At 40.7% G+C, this 20140-nt stretch overlaps 1 protein-coding gene across 12 annotated transcripts in view; it reads left to right on the top strand.

The window, feature by feature from the left end:
• Nucleotides 1–20140, top strand: part of SORCS3 (sortilin related VPS10 domain containing receptor 3) — a 313332-nt gene that overhangs the window by 164638 nt on the left and 128554 nt on the right. For 10 of the 12 annotated variants that reach the window (XM_083845055.1, XM_083845054.1, XM_083845050.1 and 7 more), the window contains one exon: nt 12011–12169. In XM_083845055.1, the coding sequence (XP_083701181.1) occupies nt 12011–12169 (159 nt within the window). Of the gene's footprint in view, nt 1–5147; nt 6170–9283; nt 10055–12010; nt 12170–20140 lie in introns of those variants that run through there. The other 2 variants (XM_083845053.1, XM_083845061.1) reach the window with 2 other exon arrangements.

Genomic DNA, 20140 nt, shown 5'->3' on the forward strand with positions numbered 1-20140 from the left:
TACGAGGCCATAAAGATGGGGTAAAACTGGAAAGATCGCATCCACATTTAGATGTGGACTTCCCAGCGTTGGCTGACAGTATTTAATAGAGGCAGTTTGTTCCGATTTAGTCAGCAAGTGTTAAAGGACAGATCAGAAGTTATAATATCCACTAAAATAAGGCTGCAGTTTTGTCACTTACTATGACCGTTGCTTTATGAAGTGGAGCAGAGCAGGCTTTTAGCAGCTTTTCATGGTGCCCTGCCTTGGTTACAGGGACAAAGCGGGACTGTCAGGATGCATCACCTCATAGGGGCTGCCTGTACCCAGCCCATCAGCAGGGCAGGCTGAGGTGCAGATCCTGACATAGGGCAAGTTTGTGAGACTTCCATCCTTCCTCCGCCCTCCCTACCCCTCGATGGAACAGGGCTATCTCCTTTACTACTGCAGCTCCAATAATATATTAATTTATGAAGTATGAAAAATGAGGTGATTTTGAATTAATGAGGAGGGGAATAGTGCTTCCCAGGCAGCGGGGTAATCAATCAATAATAATGAGTCAGCACGTCCCGTTATTAAAAAAGAGGAAAAATAAGAGAATGGGTGGAGAGCAGCCCTTGGAAAAGGGGCATGTGGGTCCGTGTGAGACTCAATAATGTTGTAACCTTGGTCTTCAGTGATTAGAGCTGGTTCACCAGGAGACAGTTATTTTGCTTTGAGGAAGACAAAAGAGCAAACTGCACCCCAGAACCCTAACCGTCAAACCCAGCAATCTGTGGTAAAATGTCTTTTTATTTCATTTTTTTTTCTGAAGTGAAGAATCAGGAAATTCAGCACTGGTCATTGGGTGAATTATAATCTTCACTGAGCAGACTAGCAGAGTGTGCAGGGTCAGGATCATAGAATATTCTGAGAGAGAAGAGAGCCATGCTGTCACGTGGGGTGCCTGAACACCACAGTGCTGTGGCCACTGAGTTCAGCAATCCATCGAGCTCTGGCTTCACTGCGTGTTACTCCCCTCCCACATCCGTGCTCCCCAGATATGCTCTTCCCAGATATGCACATCTGCCTTTTACAGTGTAAATCCAATAACTAATTTCATCTCTGATCAACTCCATGTAAAATGTGTTACCCCAAGCAGCACCGTGAATCCTGGAAGCCCTTGCTTGGCTGTTTTTAGGAACTTTTTTCCTTCAGCATGGAGTTTAGCTGGGCTAGATCTCAGAGAAGCATTTCAGGACATCTCAGGGTGTCTTGTTATGCTAGCCAGGGTTTGTTGCCTTTGGGCCTGTCTATCCTCAAATGCCCAGTTTCTTTGTATACAAACAGATGTTGGTGGACTCTGAGTGTGATGATCGAGGTTTTCTAAGTGGAGCACAGAGGCAGGGGAGAAAATTTAGGCTGCAGTTTTCTAATAATTCTGGGGAATCAACTCTTTGTTATGTCCTCATGTCTCTGAGGAAAGACTGGTGCTGCTCTTTGCAGTAGATCCCACAACCCTTAAATTCTGTTTTAACAAAATCTGTTCATCCTTTTTCTGAAAAGAAAAAAAAAAAAAGCTTATCTGACATGGAACCAAAGGACCTGGAAATGGTTGGAAAGGTGGAGTCAGCTTGGGCACATTTCTGACTTGCGATGGTTGATTCCTAAACCAAAGTGTCAGGGTTGTGTTGAAGTTGTGAAGTTACTTTTGCAAATCTAACAAGAAATGTGAAAGCCAGTGAGTGAGCTGGCAGCTGTGAATCCTGTTTCTCAGTCCTGAACCTTCCCAGATGTTAGGATCTCTGGCAGCTGAGTTTACCAGGCAGAGTTTGTAATCACAGTGAATAGCTTAGGGCTGAGTGCTGCTGTGCAGAGCACCGCAATGCCATCAAGTTTTGTAATTTTAACCATTAATTTTTGGATGCCTCAACCTCCTGTCCAGAAAACAGACCTTCTCCTACTTCCTCAGCTTTCTTCTCTAGTGTGGCGATGTTAGGAAGAGAAGTGTATTTAGAACAGTGAGTGACATGGGTAATAGATGCTAGGTAAGTAAATTGAGATCATTAGCATCTGGATGTGAACATTGATAAAGCTGACTGTTGTCTGTGTTCTCTCTGCAATCTGACTAAAAAGCAGAAAAATAAAGTGTGTAAGCAGTGGAAAAGCAATGATGCATTTAAAATTGTATTCATGTTTAATGGCCTCAAGGGAGATACATAATACAGTTTTTATTTTTCTAAACAGTCATGAAACACTCTACTGTCCTCAAATTAAATAGATTGTTGTATACGGGCTACAAAAGTTTACCCCCATGAGGAGCTATCCATGCACATCTCTTTGTTTTCTATAATGGGGCAACTACTGTGAGTAAACTTATTCCCACATGTGAAGTGTTCTCCCAGGTGAGACCTATAATCAAAGAAGTGTTTTTATATAAATGGTATTCTCAGTTCCAGCAGTCCTGGTGCACACAGCCTATCCCTAATGATAACATTATTTTATGTGACTATTTCTGCTTACATGGTAAGTTACCGTAATGGTGAAAATTACTTTGTAGTTCTATGGAGAATAGCACAACCACGCATTTACTCAAATAACATATAATTATAACAGTGAATATCGCTTTTCCTTTTTCTCTGCACACAGTTTGGGATCAGAGCTGTTCTGTGCCAGTACAAAAAGCTGGTAACGACAAAGCCCTGTGATGGATGTTACAAAAGTTAGGGCTTTCCTATGTAGAATGGAGAACAGTGAAAAGGTATCGTGTATAGCTATGCTGTGAAGAAAACCAGACTCGAGAACAAAGCATACATAGGTCAGAAGCTTTACATCTGTCCCCTGATTTACTGTCTGTTTTTCTCATGGAAGCACCGGTTGTTGCCTCGAATCACCAGCTAGGGTTTCTTCTACTTCTTGTCCAGGCCCAATCGTGGAAGCCGTAGTCAAACAGGATCTATTCAAAACCAGCTATAGGTGGTGATGCCTATAATTGTTTGGCAGTTCACAGAGGGGCATTATGCATGAAAGTACTGCAACATGGAAATGCCTTGGGCAATCTGAATGGGAGCTCTCTACGAGCAGCAAGCAGTATCAGAGTAGGAACAGAAAGGTGGGGTTATTGTGTCAAAGGACTTTGCTCTGATGAGCTGTGGGGACCCTGAGGATGTGCAGCTGTAACAAGAGTATAATGAGATGAACTAACTTTGGGTAAACTCTGCCTTGCTGTGACAATGAAAAGGTTTTATAACCAAGCACATGACTGTTGCCAATCAGTGACTCTTTGCCAGGTCAAACACACGCTTTTTGGATAGCTTCCATCCCCACTGGCACCTGAAATTTAACAAGTAAATGCTTGCTGTGCCTGGTAATTAAAAGTGAAAAGTACACGTGTCCAGTGCCAAAAAGACAAGAGAAAATGGAGAGACGTGTTGTTCTGACCTGCTTAGCAGTAAAACAAAGATGAGATGTTCTGCTTTGTTGGGTCTAGTATGATGGCTTATCCTGCTCCTATGCATGCAAATAGGATCCAGCCTGGGATTGGTATTGTGGGTAGGTTAGGACAGCAGCCTTAGAGTATCTGAGTTCTTTTCCCAGCTCTGATTTTGCCCAAGCCTTAGAGTCATGATATGTTTTCATTTTCACACCTGCCAAAGAGGAGGGCAGAGTGGTTTTCCTTCAGGGGCTCTTGCTCTGTATCCAATTTAGCCTAGATTTGCTCCTGATCCTCAGGGCACCCTGCAAGGTACATCTGTGCTCCTGCACAGCTGCTGGAGGTGGTAATTAAATGAAGTTTTCTCTCCATAGGGGATGGGGTGTGTGAGCTTGGTATTCTGTAGAAATGTTTTGTTTTGGTATGGCAATTATAGGCAGGTATGGCTGTGATGCCAAGAGACTGTTTAATTTTGTACCAATCTGAATTAATTGTAATTGTAAACTGGATATAATTAGATATGAAAAACAACAGAGGTCAGAAAGATTAACCAGGGTTACTCACTGTAAACAAGCCTGCTAAGCTGATGTGTGTCTCCTTAGAGAAAGCAACGTGGTGCTGGTCCTTATTTGATGTGCTTTTGCTAATCTCTTTCCTCAGAGTTAATCATGTAAGTGCTGGGATGATATCACTCCTGTGGATCTTCAGATAGGAGGATGATAATTACTCTTTTACCACAAAACTGCTCTCAGACTCTCCTCAAAGTCTTTCTGGCATCTTCATCCTTTTTAATCTTTGAAAAAAGGAAATGAAAGAGTTGCTGAGACACTGTCATTTGAAATGCGTACTCTTCCTTGACTGAGCCAACAGTATGTAGCATAAGCTAGAACTATATATATTCTAACTTCATATGTAGTGTATGAGTGTCGTACTAGTATCTCATGCACATTATTCACCCTCATAGGCCAGACTTACCTTGAACTACTAGTCCCAAGTTCTGTCCAGTCAAGGCATATGTTAATTGGCTGTAGTTATTCTTAGTTTTATTTCTGACAGTATCAGGGTTCTGCTGAGGGACTGTTCAGCGTAACAGTGAACCTGGGGTTTGTGTGCTTGATCCTGGAGTACTGCTTGCATAGCAGTTTTATGCTCACATTGTTCCTCATTGACAAAAATGCTTTTGATATCTAGGCAGAATATTGTTGGGAAGCAACTTACGAAACTTGCTAACCCTCAGTTTTGAAGGTGGGTTGTCTAAATGAGTGTGTAACAAAGGTATAGCAGAGAAATTACATATTACGTTTCAGAAGAGGATATTCATAAAAAAAGAAGCAGCATCCAAGTGGCATCGTCTTTTGTGCTCCAGTATTGCAGGAAGTTCTGTTTTAGGGTAAAAAGAAATAACGATTGCTTTTGTAGCTTTTTACCCTCTACTTTGTGATGATGCTTATCTTTAACATACATTCTACAAATGGCAAAATGTCCTACAAAGACAGTGTAGGCCCTGCACGTAGTTGAACAGCAAGATATACTTTCATCTTTCTATCTCAGTGTTGGAAAGACGGGGAACCTGGAGATGGGACCCCCATCTCTGTGTCAGATTTGTGCTGTCTTCTCAAATCAACTTACTGTAGTCCACAGCTGTAGTCTCCAGCACAGCACGAAGAGTCCATGGAAAATAGTCTTCTTAGGAGTTAGATTCACCCAGAAACAGCTGTTGACATCTGGAAAGTTCAGTGATGAGCAATGGAATTCTACAGAGTAAAAAATCAGTCATAAGTCCTGATGGGAAGGAAGTTCTGGAGAGAGGTTAGCATGAAGTGCCTGAAAGGTCTTGAGAGGGCCATTTGGTTCTTTGGTCACGGTTCATATAATGCAGACCCAATGTAAAACTCTCAGGAAACTCTATTTCATTGCTCAGTTTTCTATGGGTGTCTGACTCATTTTTCATTATCCAATAATAAATACAGTAGTGAAAGTCACCTTTAACACTTAAAGATTGCTTGGATTTTATGGGATTGTATTGAAGTGAGTGCCAAGGTGTAAAAGCCTTATGGTTGAGGTACTTTTATAACACATGCTTCATAAACCCTTATAAAGTGAGAGCAGTGCACTTCATCCTTTAAGATTACAGCGTTATGGTTCTGAGAGATGGTAATCTGGTGCTATATTCATTAATTAAATCCGTTATTAATGTTAAATTTCAGGCAATAAGAAGTGAAGTTACAAGAAGTTGAAACAGGTTAGGTCCAGGCAATTCATCTCTCATGAAAGCTCAGTGCATCTTTACTGCTTGACTGATGCCCATAGGTTGTCCTTAACTTTAAGGAAGTTTTGAGCCATGTGAAGTGAGCAGGAATTCAAAATATGAATCTAGACCAAGCGCAAGGGATTGCAAAGACTCTAATCTTCTTGGACTCAAAGATAATTATTATGTGGATGCTGTTGCCCTTCTCATAGCTGTCTTACCTGGCTTTTGAGAGAACAGGTGTCCCTCTCATCAGAGCTGTTGATGGCTAAGGAATGAGGTGGGTATGAGAGCTGAGGACCTTCTCATCCATGTGCATGCCACCCTCCAAACAGGGCTGGCACATTGTGCTAGAGCTTGAGGGAAGATTTCTTTTTTGCTTTAATTGTGTAAATAGGTCTTCTCTCTAGAGCAGATTTTTGTCATTGACATCTCCTATCTTCCCTGATACGCTGGTTTTGGTGATTGGAAAGTAGAGGTTGGCTTTCTTTTGCTTCCTTTTCTCAGTATATCTACAGGACAGTAAGCAGGTATGTAGTACTTTCTGAAGATTTTCTATAAAAATTTTGTATGAAGTTTATGTGTGCATTCTAAACCAGTCCACAATTATGGAACGTTTTTTATTTTTATTTTATTTTTATTTTTATTTTTTTAAGCTAAGTGCTGATTTTTATGGGTGATATATTACTATTACATAGTAATTTATATTACTATGGTAAGGAGACAAGTATTTGTGACACCAATACATTTTTGTCTCGGAAGGATTTGGGCTGATTTGGTTAAACAAAAGTTTTCTAGTTGAACTGACAAATGGTGGGGAAAGAAAGAAGGATGAGATTGTTTGCTGTGAGTTATGTCTGTCCTCTGTGGTATTGGCATAGAAAGGTATCAGGTATGCTTTGTAGCTATGGTTTAAAATTGTTGAAGTTGGCTATAAACCTCTGTGAGCATAATGTAGCATGCAGGACAAGTAAATTGGAGTAATGATGTAGGAGAAGAAGAATGGGAAAAGAATGAACAACCAACAAGTTTTTAGTGAGAATTTTCAGATAGTCAACCTTTAATCTAAAGTGCTTCAGTAGTAAAGTTAGTTTTCCCATAAGAAATTTCCAAACCTTTCACATTGAACACTTGTGATAAATTGATGTTTTGTAGAAAGAAAATGATTTTTATATCTTTAAGCCTTTAAATATCATTAGATTTTTTTTTGTTTCAAAAAAAAAAAAAAAAAGGAAATGGCTTAATAAGTCCAGAACAAAAGAAAAGTTCTCCATTTGAACTGGCATTTTAGCTTAAAGTGTTGAAACTTTCTGGCTTTTTAAACACAAAACTAATATGGAACTTCTGGGAGTAGATTTACCTCTGGAGGTCCCGTGGGATCATACAATCATTTAAATGTTTTAAATCAAAATGGGAAAGCAGAAGAAAAAAAGTGTAAGCTGAGCACTTTCAATAGAGAAATCACAATGAAGGTGTGAAGAGCAAACCTGGAGTTTCAGCTTTTGCAGTGGTGTTTGTGGCAGAACTACTTTCTCAGTTGCAGAAGAGAACAATGCAGTGATCCAAAGCAAATTGCTAACATACCGCTAAGGACCTGGGATTCTTTTGTAGCTATGGAGGATTGGGTGGTTTGTAGGTGGACTTTTTTTTTTTTTTTAAGCTGTTTTGTTTATTTCTTTTTAGAACAGCGCTTTCTATAGGGAAATGAAAATGTGACTAGAAACTCTGAAAAGGCCCACATATTAAAAGCACATTAAAAAGAGAAGAGGAAAATCAGAAGGCAGTACATAATGGTTTAATGCTATCTACTTATTTCTGGGAACAAAAGTCATTTATTTTGAACCTGTCTTCTTTATTCACTTACTGGGAGGCTTCCTGCTGATGTAGCTCAGTGATACTATTGCTGCAGATATTGTACCTATAAAACTTCTCCATGCTGATTTAAAGAGATGCACAGTGGTAATTTAAAATCAAAATTTATGTTGGTTGGCAAAAATAAAAGGATTTAATGAAAACTAATATTAATAAAAATGCCTTTTATGTGGCATGTTGTTTAAGTTTTTGTCCAGAGGTAGTTTATTAAATGGTTCAGCTGTATACAAAATGGATCTCCGTTGCGTTGGGACAACACAGAACCAGGGAGCAAGAGTGGTGGTAAAGCGTTTGAATCTGATGCTTTATATACAGGTAACGTGATGAAGGGTTGGGGGTGGTTGTTCCTGTGCACTGTGTGCTGAAGGAGAAGGACAGAGGCGATGTGCCAAGCAGGCCTTTAGAGTGAAGGCAGAGCAGTGAAGGGAGTTGGGCGAAGAGCTGAGTGCCAAGCTTCAGGGCAGTCTTCAGCTTAGTGATGGTAGACAGATTCAGGCAGGTACAAGCTCAGGCTACTAATAGCTCCAAGCCTGGGCTCAGCGTAGCGTTGTGCCGGTGAGATGTATGCTAGCTCCTTACTGGTGTGGTTCAATATTCCAGGTCGAAGTCATCTTGTGCCTGGTTAGCTTGGGGCAGAGGAAGAGGAGTGTGATACCATATTGATTCAACCACCTGGATATACCTTGTGTGAAACCAGGGCTGAGGAAGGTATTAGCCCAGTGTCACAGCTGGGATTTTAATCAGGATAGCAGGAACTCATATTCTTAGTTACAAATCCTGCCTTAGTTTTATTATCTCAGCCCTTTTAGTGGTCATTTCAATTGAATGGATTTGTGATGTGCTGTCACTTTCCCTTGTCCCCAATTTGGCATTCTTTCACAGCCTCTTTAAGGGTCCTACATGCTCTCCAGCAAATACCAGTGGCTCTTTGCTACTTCTCTGATTTCCGCACCAAATATGCTGTGGCGGGTATAGGCATGACACCTTCCTTCCTTGTTCTTTCTGACTGCAACCTGTGCTTATTTCCTGGGATAAATCCACTTGAGGGATTCAGCTGATTCACTGGATATTTTTCCTGATCACATGCTGAAAATCTCATTGTAGTTTATGTTGTTCTTGCGAGGTAATCTCTCAAGGTAAAAGAATATCACTTTTATGAACTTCCTTCACCAGTGTCTGGTATTCTTCTGAACTGGAGTCCGTTCAGAACAGCTCTGTGTATGTCATCATTGTCCTCAGAGCTCCTGATTTAAGCAGAGATGCACCATATGCCAGGCAGCTCTTTTCCTTTGAGTTCATGTCCTAAGGAGCTACCCAAAGTTCAGGCTGATTTTTGTTTTGTTTTGTCTAGTTCTTGTCATTCATTCCTTACTGAACTTTGGAGGCCAGACTATAGGCTCTAGAGGAAATCCCGTGTAGTATAAACCATCTCAAATATGTTTTCAAGGACTTCCCCTTCAAAGTAATCAGTCCTGCCACCCCATCTCCTGTCTGCTTAAACTGGAGAGGACAGCAACTGAAAATAATACTTTATATACATATAGGATTATTAATATATTAAAATACTTTTTGTGTGTGCATATATTCTACAGTGTAGCAAGGTGAAATGTAATTTCCTTTTTAATAAAGGCTGCCATTTAATTTAATATTATAGAAAATGATTAGATCTTAAAAAACTATAAATTACATTTGACAACTCTCTGGTGCTCCTTTGCTGTTCCTTATGGCAATTATAAATGGCAACACAGGGTGCTGGCAGCAATGCTCGTTCTGACTGGAGTTTGTTTATTGGCTCTTAACGAAAAGCGATTAATCTAAATCTCTTCTGGGGTGGATCCTTCGCCCTGGTCCCATAATGAGAAGTGACAGTTTCAGGCCTTTGACAAATGTCCTATTATTTCCCCTTCCAAAAGTTGTCCCATCCCCCCGAGCTTTCAGCAGAAAAAAGACAAGCAATAATAAAGTAGAGCCCACTCTTCTTGCTTGCCAATACTTTTGCCAAACACAACAAAAGTGGGGACCAGTCCTAGCTGCATGAACATGGCCTTTTTTTTTCTTTCTTTCTTTTTTTCCTACTTTGAGCCTCCTGTTCTTCCTTTCTTTGTGTTGGATCAGCCTCCTTTCTTACTTTGTGTTGGATCAGCCTTGCCTGGAGAAATGAATGCTAACAGAGATGTTGGATGTGGGTTTTTTTTTTTTCTCCATTTGGAAACACCGGAGGAGTCTTTTGCAGGGTTGGTATCAGCACCAGGTGAGGAGCGGTGGGTGACTGATGTGATTGCACTAACAACAAGATCCAACTGTAGTTAATCTATTCCAGCTTTCCATTTAATCTTTCAATAAGGTTGGCTGTTAATTTTCCTGTCTTGGTGGTTTTATTATTTAATCTTGCAACCACCATGATGCTTCCAGGGGAACTGTTTGCCTGGCTTTGTGAACCATCTGGTGGAAACATCACCTTTCTATCTCCTCTGACCCATTTTTTGAACTGTCCACATACGTGTTGCAGATCGTGTGTGGATGCTTTGCGTCTGTACTGTCAGGTATGTAGAGTTCTTCCCTTGGTTAAGGAGCATAGGGACAGCTAACAGTGACCTTTTATCATACAGCATTAATAATTTTGTAACCTTTTGTGACAATAGGTGGAAAATCTTATCCCAAACTATCCTCTCTTTAAATGTAAGATCTCTCTGGAATAGCTTCTATACTTGGCAGTCTTGCATCCTTTTTCCTTTCTGCAGATGCAAACAATTTTTGCTAATGTTACCGTTCTGTCTGGCACGGGCAACGTACTTTAGATGTACATGGGTATATTTGGGGGGACAAAATGCCGCTGAAATCTAAGTCACCAGTGACAGAAAAATATCTTAAAATACTGGAGAGATCTTTCTTCTCTGGAGCAAAATAAAATACATATTTTGTTTTGTGTAGGTAGAAGAAAAGTATCAAACTTCCTTCCAGGTGGTGGCCTTGAGGACCTGTTCTTAAGACTTATTCCCATGCAGTTGGTCTCCTGTGGGGATGGTTCCCATTGCCCACGCTGTGCAGCAGAGCACAGTGCAGCACTTTTCAGGCTTTGCAGTGTAGTTTGCTGTGGGAACAGGTGAGGATTGTGCTGTGAGGCTGGTAAGGAGTCTTTGTGAGAGGTGTTGAAGGAGCTGTGAGCTCAGGCTGGATTCATACAGGTGGCTTCTCCTTAGGAACAACATTCAGCTCTAATTTTAAAGGCCCTTTTCATTTCTTAATGGAAAGGATCAGAAACAATTTGCATTATATTCACTTTCCCTTGTTAATGCAGTACTTAAGATTAAAAATGTGCTTTTTTTTTTTTTTCTCTTGATCATGGTCTAATATACCAAGGGTTTTACTATTCCTTTTAACTGATTTTCTGTAATTAAATAGCTGCTGTCAAAATTAATATTTCTCCCTATCATAATCTTGAGGTTGGAGCTCTGTGAAGCTGGATAAGAAAAGTTTACTTGGACATGCAAATGGGACAAAACTGCCTTGAATTGCAGTTAGCTGATCATTTCACAGCTAAAAAAGGCAGCTCCTGGATGTGTTCTGCTGTTGAAAGGCAGTTTCTATATTTGATTCAGCTAGTGTATCAATAACCTGCTGTGTTTAGCACAGCTCTAATTTATTTCCCACTGTTTGCCTTTATTTTATGGTGTTGGCATTTGCTTTAATGTGATGTCGTTTTCTCCAGATGTTAATAAGATGGTGTTAATGTTTCCACAACATTTTTCTTGATAACATTTACATAGAGCATGGCACCTGATAAAGTGGAATCAACCCATTCTAAAATATTGCTAATAATTTTCTAATTAAAATCAGAGGCACAAAAGCATTTTCGTCCCTGTACAAATTGAGGTCAAACACTTTCCTGTGCTTGGGGAAAATTATATGTTCGTTGAGTGAATGACTATCTCCTACTGTATAGATTGGGAGCATAATGTATGAGATCATGTAGCGGTGTTTGCACATACACATGTGGACTAATTTCAGGTGCCAGCAGCTGACCCAGGTAGGCATTCTGTTTCCAGTGAGCTGATGCTCTCATTCATAGCTCTGCAATCTGCTAGATGAGCTTGAAATCTCAGGAGTGCCCTGTTGTGTGCTTTTGGAGAGAGATTTCCACGTTTGTGGGGGGAGGTGATAAACTGGAAAACACGAGGAAAAGCCTGATGTGGCACTCTGAAGTTGCTCTGTCCAACCAAAATCAGCTTGAACATAACGTTTTTCATTACTGTTGGGCTTTCTGAATTTATTTGGACAAAAATAAAATGAAATTGCAGAATCACTGAATGAATCAGTAAACAGAACAGAAACCAAATGCTAAAACTACAAACTACTTGGGAAATCTTTTGGGCTATTAATACTGTTGAACAATGTTCTGAATACGTCCAGCAGGAACCAGTGCTGTATGATCTCACTTTTAAATGAAGTTCAATTTTACTTTTCCATTAACACTGTATTTTCTCTATTTTCATATTTAGATCATGCTTCTTAGTGATCCAGAGATTGAGAGCAGCATTCTCATCAGCTCTGATGAAGGGGCTACGTACCAGAAGTACCGTCTGAACTTCTATATCCAGAGTCTGCTCTTCCACCCCAAGCAGGAGGAGTGGATCTTGGCCTATAGTCTGGATCAAAAGGTGAGCAATTGATTTCTATATCAATGGCTCTTGAGCCAGGTGTTTAAAGGGATAGTGTCTAGAACCACGTGCTTCCAGAGATGGTGAAGAAATTACGGCGTGCTTTGCTGCTCTCACCTTGCAGTTTTAGGTGTGTTCAAAACCCATCTGGTGACAGAGCAAGCTGACTGGAGGGAGTGGACTTGTCAGCTGTGGACAGTGATTGTGATGGGTATGGAAATGTCAGTAGTGGTAGTGGTATGAAAAAAGAAAAGAATCTGACATTTGATATGACGTGGAGCTGCTCTAAAAAATCTGATTTGTAGGTCTTAGTGACAGCTGAGCTGTCTCTGAGCACTCTGAGACTGAGTCAGTTCATAACAGCTGGCTGCTGTGCATGAAGGGATGCTCGTTCTGCTTGCCAACTGAAGTTGGTTAATCTGGATATCAGTGATCAGCAGCAGATGGATTCTGCTGTGCAACTCCTTAAATTACTTCGCAGTGCTTTTGTTAGTGAAACAACTCTTAAGTCTGCAGCTTTGTCCTTAACAAGTCTGCTCTTATGTAGCACTCATCTGTCTTGAAAGACCCTGAACAATGCAGGTAGAGAATGACTTGTAAATCAGGCTATAGAGTGTGTGCTCCACCTCTGGAACAGTGGTCCCCACTTCAGCACAAAGCTAAGACATAGACTGGATTATCAAGTTACAAATTTTAGAAGCCTTAAAGCTTGTCAAGCTTTTCTCTTTCCTCTCTTCCATTTCTGTCATCTGTAGACAGTGGAAAGTAAAAATGTGCTGAAGATACACTTTAAGTTTTTTGCATTAATCTGTCAAGTGTGTGTGTGTTCCGGGTTGGACTTTCAATTCCTACAATTATTTGGGAGGTTTTTAAAAATAGGCGGTCTCACATCCCTGCTGTAGGACAGTACTCCAAAAATTTCATGCCTCTGGTATTTTACAGCATTTCGTATGAAAGGCTACCACAAATCTTTATACAAGTAGTTCTTGAGAGTACAATCAAATAATCTACTACTGCTGTACTTCCCAATGTAACCTTTCCATCCCCTTGTAAATAGAATGCTATGGCAGGCACCAGGTGGTTTGCTGCTGTGCTACTGATGATGCTTGAGTGACATTTGCAAGCACAAAGCTATTGTAAATAAACTCCTTTCATAGTATCAAATACTTACTGCAAGAAGGAGTTAGTCAAATGTCAAATAGTTTTGTGCATTCAGATGTTCATTGTAACAGGGATTTTGAAGGAAGCTAGGAAGACCAATCTATTTGTTTGATGTCATGGAATTGTTTGATGCCACTTTTAAACAGGAGATTAAAAAACTAAAAATGGTACTGGTGTTCGTTCAAAGACAGCCCTGAAAGAAACAGACACCTGGTGAGGTACGCATGGATGTGAGAAGCCAGATAGGACATGCTGAGTTTGTGTTTGCAACGAGGTCCAGCTGTAGTGAATGTGAAGTGTCTGCTCATGAGTTGAAGTGCTATAGTTCTATTTCCAGTGCTTTGTGGCCTTTTTATGACATGTTAGCCAATGGAAAGAGAAATCAAATACAAAGCATGCACATCCACTAGCATGTGAGGTGTTAATTATGCTCCCCTGGTCCAGTACTGTGGTAATGGCTCAGGAGTGTTTTTGCTCCTGCTCCTTCAAACTAATGATATCTGCAGATTGTAGCCCACCTCTGCTGTTCTCATCGGCTCAGAAGAGAGCCAAGAAAAATGAAATGCAAATTAGAAACTCCCTGAGGATGCTTGCCTTTTATCCCAGGAAATGAACATACTTATCTACAGTGTAAGAGCACAGAGGAGGCAAAGGTGGTCTGCTGCTTGTTGGTCAGATGGAAATGAAGCAATGGGAACTGCAGACTTTACATTTTTGTCTGCCTTTGTATTCAAGACCCACTCTTGATGCTTTTCCTCAGTGTTCAGAAAGATGATGCCAAGTGCTGTCTTGATGCTGATCTTTGAGAACAACCAAGGAGGCAGTGCTTTTCTCAGTTGAAGTGTTTGCTTAACGTAACCCAGGTACAAGCCTGCATCTTGGCTTAGAAGGAACTGTCAAGGAATTGTTACCCTAATTCAGATCATGCAGCTTTATTGCAGTTACAGAGTTACGGTTGATATTGGGATATGGACAGCGCTGTTAGAGTGCAAAGGCAGTTCTATAGATTGTGGTAGTGGTTACTGTGTGAAGGCTCCAGACTGAAGTCATCTGAGAGGCCACTTAAGCATTCCAGTCTGTCTGGAAACGAGTACTGCCACAGGTGAGTGGGAACTGGAGGTCAGCCGTGACCTGCTAGATGGGGGTTAGACCAATCACAACAAGAAAGTGACTTTTAGGTTAAAAATTCTAAATCTTTAAGTAGCTTTGTCAAGGTCTTGTGCATCTCCATACGGTGGTTGTGGCTGTGCTGCTCTCTTGACCTTTGGAAGCCAAATCTGGATCTCACGCCTTCCCACACTGCTGTGCCATGCCCTCTCTCTTAGCTATGATAACGGGGTCTTGCCAGTGGCAACAATCGCTTCATCTCTCTGCTTCTGAGCAGAAGAAAGATATTGGGAGCTCCTAAAATATGTGGCCAGAGCAGCTGCAGTAGTGCTCTGAAGTTGCAAGAAGGATACCCAAAGAGGTCATACTGTTGCCAGGGGCTCATTCTCTAATTGCAGCCTGGTTCTTCTTATCCTTCACTGTCGTTTGCTTTTGTGCCCATTTTCCTGTGAGGCAGCATGAGGTTGTCTGGCACAGACTAGGTGGTGCTGGGTCAAAAAGTGCTTGCTTTCTTACTTTGTGTATCCAGGCTGTGGGGGTTCACCTGCACCGAAACACATCTCTTACTTCCGGGGGCAACCTGTTGCTGGGAACAGTACAGGTACCTTTTGATTTAAGTGCATGCAAGGTCAGTAAAATATAGTTTATCATTAGCCTGGAACCTTCTGCTAATACTCAACTACAGATAGTGTGACCACGAAGGTGCTGGTGAAAGTCAGTGGACAGCAGGAGACCATAATCCTCCACCTCTCTAAGCTTTAAAAGTATGTGTGACCTTTAAGGTCTGTTTGTAGTGTTTATTTTGGAGACAGATTTAAACATGGAAATAAATCTGAAAACAAATCAAATGCATACAATTTGACTCCCAACAGTAGGAACTATTAAGGGAAGATCTAATCCGTCCTCTCATGAATGTGTAAACAAACTTGTAAATTTCATTTCACTTTGCAGATTAAAAATAGGTTTCAGATTAATATTTATGTTATTTTTATTTCAGTTTAAAATAATATGGTGTTGTAAGCAAGCAATGGTCAACTTGGAAATTCAATAGAATGAATCTGAAAATGCATTTCCCCTAGTATGCTGTTACATACAATATTAATGAAAAATCAACAGCTAGCACCCTACTAAAAATCTATGGGTTGCTGCCTAGATCAGAAGGTTTTAAAATTGTTCTGTGTATAAAAATAGAAAACAATATTAATGCTTTTGTGTGAAATAAAATTATTCAATATTTTGGACCTTTCTGCTAGAAAATTTTCTTAATGTATTCTCACCTACAGTTCCACTGCAGTAATTCAAACCTCTTTTTTAATCAGTTTTATGTTCTAAGCAGACCTTCCTATTTCTAGTGAACTTTTATACGTTGGACGACAATATTAGGCTATTCTTCTAGTTGATTAAAAAAAACAACAACAAACACATTAAAAAAACAAACAAACCTACATCTTGAATTCAGTCCTCTAGTAGACTTACTTGTCCCTTCCAAATCGGTGTTTTCTGCCAGTGTAGGTGTATTCATTGTGAATAAGTGGGATAATAGAGAACTTTGAGACCCTTGTGGAGCCACAATCAATACATGTCCCCTGCAGTTTGACCATGGCCAAGCCATAACAGTTTCTAGGATGTGCTGTCATGTTGTTGTTGTTTGTTTGTTTTTTAACCCACCAAACAGTTTCTTCCTACAGTCTTTTTAACTTAGGAGAATGCCCTGGAACCTCAGAACACGTGTATGTGTCTGTGATTTATAAGGCTTTTCTTCCCTTTCCTGAGCAAGTGATGCCTGTCTGTGTTCATATTCTAGTTGTGAATTTTCCCAGCAAGTCACTGTTATGCCACTATTATGTGTGATTTTGATCATAAGTTTATGCTTGCAACTTCTCCTGCTGGTGCTCTCTTTTACTCTCAGCCTTGATGTTCAGGCACAGCAGATGCTCTGCAGATTGACTTATTGATCTTTTTACCTTTTCTTCTGTAATGTTCTTGCAAATGATCCTGCTCCCTTAGCTTATTCATTACACAGATCTGTTTTTTTTTTTTTTACCTATGCTCGGACTTCTGCTGCCAGTCTCACATGAACCTGGTTTAAAAGTCAAGCCAGGACTTACAGAAATCTTATGTCCAAAAATGAATTTCCTCTTCTTTAAGAGGTGGAGTGCCATACCGATCTTGGGTATCTTCCCAAAGCTTTGTGTGCTTCTGCTTTATTGATACAGTAGTGCAACCTGATGTGCGCATGGGTCGGTTCTGTTAATGGCAGCCTGTGGCCCTTGGCAGAAAGTGGGCACTGTGTAAACATTATGGTCAGTTTTTCTGTGAGTCAGTCTTGGTCTCACAAGTAGTGCCTGTGTTGGCATTTATATATATATATATACACCAATACAAAGGGAAAATGGGATTTCATCCTCAAATTTTCATGTTTTTGCAGAAAAGTATGTAGGTAGTCATTCGAAATGATCCTTGTATCAAAGTGTGATGGGAAGGAGGGTGAGTGGAAAAAGGTTGCTAATCACTTTTGGAAGGCATTGGACACTGCTTTATGGATTGGTGTGGAAGCTCAGGGTCCATCAGTCTAGACGTGATCTATAGTTTTCATTGCTAATGTTCAGAGTGGCTGAGGATGTAGATTTTGAAGTGGCCCCATTTGGTCGTGAATCCAGTCACTCCTTTACCTAGCTTTTTAAGAACTTGGAACACCCAGGTTGTCTTTCTGAATCATCTCCTGATGAAAAGCAGTCATGCTAATATTTCTAATCCTAGTATTTCAAGTGCTTCCTAATTTGTCTCACCTATTCAAGGAACCAATTATTTCTCAATAGCCTCAACTTTTCTACCTCACATACCCTTTTGGGGAATGAATCAGTCTGGAGGTGGAAATGGAGGGGAGTTTCCAGCTTCGTGGAACTTAATTCAGAATGACTTTGAATCTTCTTTCACAGCAGCATGCACAGCCCTCTTGCATGAATATTTATTTAAAAGAATTAAAAAAACGAGAACAGGCTAGAGAATTAGGAGAGAGATTTAGAGCATTTCAAATCACTATTGTTAAGAGAAGAAATCTATGCAAAGTGATGCACTTCTCCCTGTCTTTTACAGACCAAAAGGTGATTGGGAAGAGGTGGGAGACTGAATAGTTCAATTTCATACCTTCTAAAATTCCTCAGCTACACCATTATGAATTTGGGAGAACTGGATAAACAAGGAGTTTGGCAAGCAATGACTTCTCTCTCCATAGTGCTTAGTCTTCAGGAGGAAGTGAACAAAAGGGAGGGGGTGTCTTAATATCACTTTGAACGAAGTGATAAAATGTGCAAGATAACACACGGCTGTATCACCAAATTGCATCTGGTACACAGTATCAGGTCTGGCTGGGGAGATGTCCTCAGTGTTGGAGATGTAGCGAGTTGTGATCTAAAAAATTAACTGTGATACATGTCAGAGCCCTGACTATCTCGATTAGACACTGCTGAATTTATCAAAGGGAATCCCAGAGAGCTCTGCAGCTACGTGGGAAAGTTTTAATTGCCCAGACACAGAGAGCTAGAGCCACAAGGGCAGTGCCTCCCTGCTGCCAGGTGAAATTCACTCCTGGAGTTTGAGCCCAGGCTCCCAGTACAGCACAGGGCAGTAAGGCAATGTGTGTGTGTTTTGGTTTTTTCCAGTGTCCAGCTGGGTAGGGAGCTGCCAGAGAAATCCAGTAGGACATGCTGAGAGGAAGGCAAACCTGGATTCATGTTCTTCCTGAAATTTAGATGACTTCTTCCAGGCAGTCATCCATCTTGCCCTGGAATTCTTTGTGGGAAGCCATTTTGTGGAGTCATATGAAGAAATTAAGTCAAAATTTATACACACAGAGAGTAAGACAATTTATCTCCTCTTTCCCCGTCACAGTAGGTCAGTGAGCTGGGACACTGAGAGGCCTCAGTCCTTCTGAAGGACACCCTTGGTCCCTGTGTCTCAGGGAGTGCCTGTGCTGCAGGGATTCGAGCTTCACTCCCCCTCCACCTGCTCTGCTCAGCTTCACTAGCACAGGGTCTTGGGAGTTGTATTCTCCTTTATTTCTAGCAAGTGCTCCAACCCCTGGTCTTCATTATTTATTTATTTATTTATTTATTTATTTATTTTAATTTTTTTCTTTGCCTCACAAAAATTTAGGTGCGTAGGGACTTCAGGGTAGTGTTCAGGTGAGAATATTGCACTTGAAGTTGGAGATCCTAATGCTGGACTGTATGTTTCTGTGATAATGGTTTCACGATGCGGCTGTGCTGAGATTAAGCTGTGTGTGCTGCTGCATGTCCGAACTCAGATGCGACTCTAGCTCAGGCCTTCAGGTTTTCTTTCCTCAGGAACTGAGGTGTGGAGATGATGAGAAAAGGTGGGCTGGTGACTGCCCCACATGGCATTTTGATATAAATCAGCAGGCACTGACAACTGTCACCTGGTCCTCAGCAGCAATCCTGGTCCTGAAATTTAGATGTAAGTGTAGTTGTCAGGGTGTGAACAACCTCTCCTTTTATCAGCGGTGACTCAAGACTGAACCTCTTGGGTAAAACTCAGCTTTTCTTAGCAAGGTGTGAACATTATATTTAACAAGGAAAAAAAGCTCACTCTGCTCCCTCATGAACCCTTGGTAGAATCACCATTTCACTGTGTGAGGTGAGAGAGCACGCCGGTGCTAATTTCTCAGCTTGGCTCATTGACATCTGAAGAGCACAACGGCTGTGGTTCCAGTGCTATGACTGCAATACTCAACGCTCCAATTTATTTTGTGCCCATCACATTGGCATTTGAGCACCCTGTGGCATGAAGCTGGAGACACACCTACTGCATTCTTCTTTTCACCCAGAGGAGAAAGAATTGAGGAAGCTGCCATAATCACAATTACTTCTACAGGGCTATCATACTGAGGAATGAAATAATGTATGTTGCTGTGCCGTAGAGGAACACTTAGTGTTTCATGTTTAACACAAGTCTCGTTACAGTAACTGCTCTTAGAAATTCCTACCACACTGACTGATCCGTTGTATTACACATTCATAGTAAAGCAATCCCTGCCCCAGAGAGCTTGCAATTAAACGTAAAGCTGACAGACAAAGCATTGTCCCCAGAGAGTCGATAGTGTATTCAGGCACAGGTCATTAAAGTGTTTCATTGCCTAACTACCACCAAGGGCTATAACAAAGTCAGAAACTGAATCCAGATTGAGTCCTGTTCCCATGACTTAACCACAAATACGCCTTTCATCTCTCTGCCTTTTGAATGCTCTTCTGAGAACATCAGGTTCTACAAACACATCATGTGTCCTTTGCTGGACAAGCCACCTGCCAGAAGCTCTCCCAGGCAGGCAGAACTCAATCAAACAGATAAACTGAAATGTTAGTGAAGGTGGATTTTTTAAAAATTTTTTTTAGGCACTAAACCCTTGAGATTGGGAATATTTAAAGGCAATTTATGGAAGTTTCTTCTTCAATATGGTAATGAACTGAAGAATCGAAATCACTTAACTTCATTTACAAATCATGAATATGTATCAGTGCCTTTAAATGAAAGGACGACTAAAACAGATATAGTGTTTGTTCAATTCATTAGAAGGAAGACAATTTATCAGGAGTTTTTTTTTTCCACTCTTAAACTAAAGCTATATGCAAATATAGGGAAATCAAGACCTTGTGCTAATTCTACTGCATGATGAATATTTTTATA

This window comes from Anser anser, assembly GCF_964211835.1.
Source record: "Anser anser genome assembly, chromosome: 7".
Classification (NCBI taxonomy): domain Eukaryota; kingdom Metazoa; phylum Chordata; class Aves; order Anseriformes; family Anatidae; genus Anser; species Anser anser.